The 9,368-nt window shown below is 39.5% G+C and overlaps 1 protein-coding gene across 1 annotated transcript; it reads left to right on the plus strand.

Annotated features, from left to right (window-relative positions):
- The first annotated feature begins 1,851 nt into the window (after positions 1 to 1,851).
- On the plus strand, positions 1,852 to 7,258 carry LOC128615138 (polymeric immunoglobulin receptor-like). The gene is made up of 8 exons (XM_053636996.1): positions 1,852 to 1,891; positions 1,985 to 2,302; positions 3,465 to 3,809; positions 4,359 to 4,529; positions 4,649 to 4,744; positions 6,401 to 6,456; positions 6,595 to 6,972; positions 7,124 to 7,258. Exons 1-8 carry the CDS (start codon positions 1,852 to 1,854, stop codon positions 7,256 to 7,258), a joined length of 1,539 nt encoding a protein of 512 aa, XP_053492971.1.
- The last annotated feature ends 2,110 nt before the right edge of the window (positions 7,259 to 9,368 follow it).

Genomic DNA, 9,368 nt, shown 5'->3' on the forward strand with positions numbered 1-9,368 from the left:
CATTTCATTTATTTAACCCCACAAACACTGGGACTCGATGAGAAGTTTCAGTTTCATATCTCTGACAGCAAATATGATTACGTACACCAGCAAACCCGAGTTATCTGTGAGCCTAATAACTGGCAGATGAAAAGTGTCCCTGAATTAATGTGCGTTTTCAGTGATCAGATCATGACTGGGTTTCACCTGAGTGCATCAAATGCCAGTGTAAATGGACTCGATACTCATGCTGATTGGATTATGATTGGATCACTCAAACCTCATTCCGAGTTGTCTGGGATGTTCTTTGACCACATTCAAGACAAGTGTAAATGAAATCGTTTTGCTTATCCGCATACAAGTACATCGGCTGAAGAACGTGTGCTGATATGGTTTCAAATCAAATCGAATATCTGACATTGCATGCAAAAAATGATATACTTACAGGTAATTAGGTACACCTACCTTGTGTCTGCAATCATTGTCCATTTTATCGTGTTTACTTTCCATAGAGATGCATTCTGTACTTCTGAAATTATAGATCTGTTTCTCGGCATGATTTGTTAGTCCTCCTTAAGCTTGTTCATCAGTGGTCAGGACCATCACAGGACCACCACTGAGCAGGTATTAGTTTGTGGCGTGTGCGTGTGTGTGCATGCAAAAACAACTCGGTGTCACTGCTGGGCTGAGAATAGTCTGCCAAACCAAACCCAAACTGACATCAGTGTAAAATGAAGCAACCTACTAAAGCAATTCATCTCTGTGTGAGGACCGATATCACCCATTAATTCCACGCCAAAACATTTAGGCCTACGTTTTACATTTCCAAGACTGTTTAAAGCTAAATACCTCTATCCATCCATCCATCCATCCATCCATTTTCTATACTGCTTATCTTATACAGGGTCACGGGAGAGTATGGAGCCTATATCCCAGGGGACAAGGCGAGGGGACCCAAACCATTGCAGGGCACAAACACACAACAATTTATACACTATGGATAGTTTGGAAATGCCATATAGACTACAACACATCATTGGATAGGGGTAGGAAACCGGAGTACCTGGAGGAAACCCTAAAAGCACAGGGAGAACATGCAAACTCTCTGCACGCAGGGCGGAGGCAGGAATCGAACCCCCAACCCTGGAAATGTGACGCAAATGTGCTGACCACTAAACCGTCGTGCCACCCAGTCTAAATACCTTTTTAATATAACTCCAGTATATTTTTGGCTCCGTGCTTTAAACTGAATAAGATTCTGACACATTACGTCATAATGTCACATAATTGCAGTTTTTATGCACTTTTTACACCTCTGGTTATGCTCTTGTGCACTAGCTGAGTGAAATTATCTACACACTGGTAATGACTTATTGTTTGCACAAAATAAAAGCCTAAGATATAATAAGAATGACAAAAATAAAAAGACAAGTTAGTTAATTAAATATGAATTACATAGCGCTGGCTTGTTACACCCAACATTATCCTTTCAGCCAGCTAGCGGATTTGTAAAAATGATCTGTATCAGCTAGTTGAAAAAAAAATAATCAGCATGGTTCTTATTTGCTTCACAGCCCTAAAGCTGATTTCCACCTAGCATTTGATCAAGGAAGTGCAGAGTCCTGTAACCGCAGGTCTAAAGAGGGGTCCTTGCGCAGGCCTACGGTAGACCCCATAGAATGAGGTTTGCAGCTGTTTCTTACTCTGACAGAAGGGGAAGTGGTTACTGCATCACTTTCAGCTTAAAACACAGATGAAGACACACAGCACATTCACAGAGCAGGACAGACAGTAACAGTGTGTAACACAACAGGAGCTTTAATATCTTTCTGAAGTGGAGTTGGTGTGGAGATCTGGGAGTGTGAACTCAGGATGAAGATCCTCCTCATCTTCACCCTCTGTCTGATCTCAGGTAAAGAAGTGCACTTCAGAATAATCCTCACTATCAGCAGCAGTGTTACATGAAGGAAGGTTTTGCTCAGATGGATATTTGGTGTTTTGTTAGATGGAGGAGCCTCCAAGGAAGTAACAGGATATTCAGGAGGAGGAGTCCTTATCAAGTGCAAGTATACTACAGAATACAGAGAAAACCAAAAATATTTCTGTAAGCGTTCATGGCTATCCTGTTCTGACCAAATAAAGACAGGAGCTAAAAACGAGTGGATAAATTCAGGAAGATTCTCACTGTTTGATGACACCAAATCAGCAGAGTTCAGTGTGAAGATCAGAGAGCTCACTGTAGAGGACACTGGGACGTACTACTGTGGAGCTGATAAATTGGGAATAGACCTTTACACACCGGTGGAACTGAAGGTGAAGGAAGGTGAGTCTCCCACCGCTGCCTTCTGTTTATCTTCACAAAGCTCTAGTGTCATTAGCAGACAAAATACAAAGTAATCATACTTCATTTCTATACTTATGTATCATTTTAACATATTTTTCATATTTTTGCTCTTTATATTTTCATTCAAATATTGAGATAATGATTTAATTTTTCACCTTTTCCAGGCTGAGAAACCAATCAATCTGTACATTTGAACTTTATTTCTTCACTAGATTTAAAATATCAAATTGAATTCAAACTGACCTGCAAACTATTGAACTTCCTGCTTCCTTCATTTACTTCCTTGTATTAATTTTACTTCATTATTTATTCAAATTATCTTCACTACCGTGTGTGTTTCTGAGCATGATTTCATTGCTCATTATTTCTGGTTTTTGACTTTTTGCTTACACACTTCATTTTGTTTCTGATTGCCCGGTGCTGTTCTGTTTGCCTGACACTTCACCCGCCATTTTTATTTATTTTTTTACCATGAGCTTCCTGATTTTGACTGTCAATCATAACCTGAACCATAGTAAATTTTCAGACAAATTAAATCATGTGCATAGTCATGAATTTGCCTGTGAGACATCATCTTGAAAGAAAAGGTTTTTTTTTTCACTTGAATTGCAGCATAAAGTTTACTAACTGCTTCCAGTTTTAATTAATTGAGCAGGATTGAACTTGCTTTTAACAGGGGGCTCCGTCTCTAGAGAAGTGAGTGCATATGCAGGGGGACGAATCAACATCAAGTGCAGATATGAGGATGAATATAAAGACAAACCCAAATACTTCTGTAAGATGGGATCACATCAGTGGTGTTTTAATCCAATAACAACAAAACTACACAGTGAATGGTCACATGATGGCAGATTCTCAATTCAGGACAGCAGAAGTGCAGGATTCTTCAGTGTGTTTATCAGAGAGCTGATTACGGAGGACACGGGAACATACGCGTGTGCTGTTGTTGTGTCTGATGAAATACAGATCTACACTGTAGTGAAGCTGAAAGTAACAGAAGATGAGGATCTTTAATTATGTGTTTTATCAGAAGAAACATCAGATTTATATGTAAATTTACTGTATAACTGTCTAAGTGTTGTTAATCAGAGCTAGGACACATATACACATATAAACTGATCTGATTGGTTGTGATTTGCAGATCTGTTCTATGAGAAGTCCATCAGTAAGACTGTCCATGTAGGAGGAGATTTGAATATCAGCTGTAAATACCCACAATCCCTCAGGAGTGACCCCAAGTTTCTCTGCAAGACGAGGCTGCAACGTGCTGCTTGTTCTTATAAAGAATCTGTTAAAGAAAGCAGAAAATATGTAAATGAGGGGAAATTCTCCCTGTATGATGACAGAGAAACACAAATGTTGACTGTGAGTATTAGAAATGTAACTGAGCGGGACTCTGGTGAATACTGGTGTGGAGCTGAAGCAGCCTGGACATCTGATCATGGATACAAGGTTTATTTCACACAGATCGACCTGACAGTTACTGGTGAGTTTGTAGAGACATGGAGACACACTGCATTAACTATTCTGACGTTCCAGAGGCTTTGTGTGAAGCTTAGAATCAGTGCACATCCTAACCTACACTAGCCTGTGATATTACTGGCAGTGAATATAACAATAATGGCAGTACAAACTGAGAATTCATTTTTATAAAGAAACTTGTTACCACATGGAATTGAAGTGATCCAGCTGATATTATCTCTTAACCTTCTGACTTCTGTCCTTTCAGACTAAATGATGTGATGAGCAGATTTTTATTAGGCTCAGAGTCTGTTCTCTGTTCTTCCTGTGCACGTGTGTCTTTTTGCTTCACTGCACTTCCTGTGATTTATCACATGTATAAATAGCAACGCTGCAATTTCTCACAGCAGTCTATAACTTTTGATTTTCTCAACTAACAGCAGTCAGTATTTCTGAAGTTCCACACATAGAGAATGTACACTGTATCGTGTTGCATCTGTGCTGCTATCAGTCATTTACTAGTTTCACTCACTTAATGTCTTTCATTATCTAACTAAACTTTTCACTGCTTTAGATCCACGTGTCCCAGTTTCAACCTCGAAACCAACACAACCTTCATCATCATCACCACCACCATCATCACCATCATCGTTGTCAAGGTCATCATCATCATCACCATCATCCACACCGCTACTTCTCACAAATAAACACAAATCTCAGTCTACTCCAGCTTCTCCTCCAGCAGGTGATTCTGCTCAGATCCTCATCACCCCCAGAGTCTAACTACATGACTTCGATGAATCTGATCCCTTATGAATGATCAGCATGTAGGTTAAAGTGACTGTCTGTTTGTTTCTCTTCCAGGATTTCCAGCTTCCACTGTGATCACTGTGTCTGTAATTCTGCTGCTGCTTCTGATTGCAATCTCATTCCTTACTTTGACTCTACAAAAGAGATGCAGTATGCACACACACACACACACACACACACACACACACACACACAAAACACATGCTAAAATGTTTAACACATTCATGAATTGTAAAATGATGAATGAATGAACGAACAATGAGTTCTTGTGCATGTTCTTGCTGTGTTTGTATGAGATCCCTCTAGGTTCTCTGGTTTCTTCTCAGAGTGCGTGAATGAGTGTGTGTGTGTGTGTGTGTGTGCTGAATGTGTGGTGCCCTGAATAAGTCCCTGCTCTGCCACAACCCTGGCCAGAATAAAGCAATTACTGAAGTTACTGAATCTACTAATCTACTAAGGAAACAATTTACTATTTAATCATCATAAAGGTTACAGCAATGCGTGCTTTTAAAAGTTCCAGTGTACAGCTGAGCGCAGAGTGTGTATGTTTACTATTAACCTCATTCATTGGTCAAAAACAGGATTATGACATGTTTAGTAGGAGAAGCAGTGCCAGTGAGAAACAGAGAGGCAATGAACTGCACACTATCGAGATTAATAGAACATAAAAATAATAGAAAAGACTATTGTAATTGGTTTTACAGTCAAAATGAACACAGTTAACACATACTTATATCTCAGGTAAAATCTACAAATACTAGGCGATGACAAAATCACATAACTGAGGTAACTGGATTCATTTAATGCCAAATATTTACTTAGTGCACTGGGTTTATATCATTTTAGAGACGGATGTCAGTGTTTTTATTCTGTGTTAAATTACATGTATAAAAGATTGCTTCTGAATTTGGAACATATTGAATATTTTATTAAATCCTGTTATTGTTATTGCTGTAAGAAATGAATGATAGAATGTTACTCAGACCAACATCTTAATATGTTCTCAATTTTACTGAGTCTACTGTCTTTACAATATTAAAATATGTTGATGGTGGATTTGGAGAAGATTTTTGAAAATCCTGTCATTGAAATGCGAAGAATAATAATAATAATAATAATAATAATAATAATAATAATAATAATAATAATAAGTGGCTTAGTGGTTAGCACGTTTGCCTCACACCTTCAGGGTCGGGGGTTTGATTCCCGCCGTGGTCCTGTGTGTGCGGAGTTTGCATGTTCTCCCCGTGCTGCGGGGGTTTCCTCCGGGTACTCCAGTTTCCTCCCCCAGTCCAAAGACATGCATGGTAGGCTGATTGGCGTGTCTAAAGTGTCCGTAGTGTATGAATGGGTGTGTGAGTGTGTATGTGATTGTGCCCTGCGATGGATTGGCACCCTGTCCAGGGTGTACCCCGTCTTGTGCCCCATGCTCCCTGGGATAGGCTCCAGGTTCCCCCGTGACCCTGAAAAGGATAAGTGGTATAGAAGATGGATGGATATATAATCTCATATTATATTTATATTTATTCATAGATTTATGAGACAAAAATGCTGTTTCATAATACAGAACCATTATGTATACTTTCTGTGTTCTTACTGCACTACAGCAGAACAGTGAAAGCACCGTGCTAGGCCAATACAATTCACCAACCATTTGTGGAACTGAAATTGACAGAAGCTAGCTGAGCTTGAAATAAGTACGCCTTGTTTAGTTAGCTCGCTTAGTGGAATACCCCCCTGCCCATTATAACTCCAAAACTGAATATAACAATAGTACTAATAACTACTGACTACTGCTTCTTTCAGGAGGTACAGCTTCTACTGGCAGGAGTTCTGTCCAAGGCTCAGGAAACAACCAAGGGGTAGCTGTCTTTATCATTGTGTGTGTGTGTGTGTGTGTGTGTGTGTGTGTGTGTTCAGTACCAAAACTTATTGCTTCATGAAAAAAAAAGGATGAAAGCATTTCTACACATTTTGTTTCTGTTTCTCTTTGCTCTCAGGTTCCTCTTGATGACTGTTACTACGAAGAGATTAAAGACACCAGACGACTTCCTGCCTCAGACGCTGAATCTTCCACAATTTACTCTACTGCTCAACTACCCACAATCCTCTCTGATCCTCAAACTGTTTATTCAAACACAGAGTTACCCACAAGCCCCTATGATTCTACTGTTTATTCTACTGCTCAACGACCCACAATCCCCTCTGATCGGGACATCTACTCCACAGCTCAGTTACCCACACGTCTCTCGGCTGAGAAATCTGATGACGGTCCGACTTACGCAGCAGTGAGTTTTCACTCCAGGGCCACCAGCTCTAATGATGCAGAGCCACAGATTCTCTTTAAGAAGGAAGAGGTCTCTTCTGAGTTTGATACAGTCAGCCATGTTAATTCATGTGTCTAGTTTCTAATCATTAGGACTCCAACCATGTGGTGCTAGAACTTTCCTACTTTGTTTATACATTTCTTCTTCTTTTTCCCCGTTCCTAATTTGGACGTGGACAGTTCTCTCCCCTGTCATGTGACAGCTACCAACCAGGAAGAGCAAAATCTTACAGAGACTTCCTCTGAGACAGGTGAAGCCATCAACTACATATTTTGAAACTGCTGCTCCTGTTGCATCACATGGCAGTGTAACACACTTGGAGAAAAACTCTATCTGACCTCTTCAGCATACATGAGCTCACAGATGCTCACAGTAGGTTAGTGTCACTGTGATTGACGAGAGAGAGACAGCATGAGACCCCTCCCACCCAGAAAGTCCAAATGTCTGATTTTGTACTCTTGGCTGTAGCATCGTTGGGATTCGAACTTCTTCAATTCCTTCTTCTTCTTCTTAAAAGAATATTTGGAGCACTGACCGTACACATGGAGAAACACTAAATATTCTTGAAAGATGCAGTGAAGACACTCATACTGGTGGTATAGCACAGCATTTTGCAATTTGGACCAAAATTCCTGTTTCGGCTTAATATTTAGAAAGCTCCAAGTCCATAGATTGTGCCCACGTGCTAATCTGCACGATAGGACAAAACTTCTTTTTTTTATTTGATTACTTTGATTTGATTTGTTACTGATATTTTGCTATTGATAATGACAATCTGATTCACTAAAATATTGTCACTCACCAAGCGTGATGAATAATATCAACATATTTCTACATGCACTAGCTATATAAACATTTCATCCACGCATTTTAATGAAATTTGACTGGAGGCTGTGGCTTCACATGTATTCTTAAATCAGTCGGCTGTGGGTTCGTTCCGATTAGCATGGCAGGCTGAGTCTGACAAAGGGCTGCCAATCAAGTGTGTTCATTAAAGTATTAGACCACACTTACCAGGATAGTCAGGGTGGGCCTGCTCAGTGAATTCATCTTTTTGTGTTTTCAAGCTGTTTATTATACAGGTTTGGCGTCATACAAGCATTTTAACTAACTGACCTTGAACATCCAATGTTTAAACCAGGGATTTCTTTTAACTTTCTTAACCCCTTGGTCATAGCTTAAAATTCACTTTATTCAGCAACTAATATGCAGTATTTTTAGCAAAAGTACTGTCACGTTAATAAGGAGTATTGTAGCATTTATTATTATTAAAGCAGCTTGACTGCTACTGTGGTGCTTGAGGATTTGTTTGATAAGAATAAGTGTTTATTGTTGTAAGAGAAATGTGTTTATGGTTTGTCCGTGTTAGTGTGTCGCTGGAATGTTATTCTTGACTTTGTTCTGTGTACTATCCAACACCAGTTATCCCTATCGTAGCAGTTCTGTAGCTAACCAGCAAGGCTGTGTTTGTGCTGTAAGTGTGAGTTTGCTAATAAAAGAGAAAGTTTTACCAGTGCTTCCTGGTCAAACTTCTTCTTTGTTGACAATAACGTATGAAGGTACGAGGGTGAGGAATGTAAGTCTTTAGCAGATAACATCAGGTGGTTTGGTGGGGAAGGACAACATTAATATGCTGAGAAGCTATCACAGCTGATTTATGCTATAGGCTAGTGTCTAGTGAATTTTTTGAGTATGCCCGCCCTAGACATACAGTACAGTCATCTAGCAGACAGTCACTTTAAATGGTTTTAGATGTACCTTTGTTTTAATTGTGCTTGATACAGTAGGTGTGATTCCCATGTGTAAGACGAACACAGAAAAGGGTTGCCAGGTTTCAGCAAGACTTCCATCCCAAAAAAACATACAAAAGACTTGAAACTAGCACAAAAGAAATTATCCAGGCACTGAAAAATGGTGCAACTTTTTCTTTTTTTCCGCAGCCCTTGCATGGGTAACAAGGCCACCGTGCTGCACATGGATTTTTGACGTACAAATATTATCCACTTCGTGATTCACTGTTCCCTTGCCCAATATTTACATTACAACTTACAACAGTAATGGTTCTGTATATCATTTTATTAGAAAACATTTCAATTACTTCCTATAAAACTGTTGCGTATTTTTAAACTAGCCCAATCTGGCAACCACTTTAACTGTTAGGTCTTCTGCTTCTTCCCGGAGCATGGAGCAGAGTGAATCCTGCCCCAGTGGGTCTGTTGCAGTTCCCACGTTTGACCACTAGGTTCAATAATAACTCTATGGCTTTAAATCAAGTCAGTGTTTTTACTTTCCTGCGATTGCACAACATCTAGAAAGGCGATCAAATCAACGGAACGACAGCTAACATCTGTCGAATAGCAATATTTGATTAAATCATTGGTTGCGAAAAAGATGCAATTAGCATTTCAACAGAATTTTAAACGTACGCATTTGTGATTGAGGACTTT

This window comes from Ictalurus furcatus, chromosome 11 (genome assembly GCF_023375685.1).
Source record: "Ictalurus furcatus strain D&B chromosome 11, Billie_1.0, whole genome shotgun sequence".
Lineage (NCBI taxonomy): Eukaryota > Metazoa > Chordata > Actinopteri > Siluriformes > Ictaluridae > Ictalurus > Ictalurus furcatus.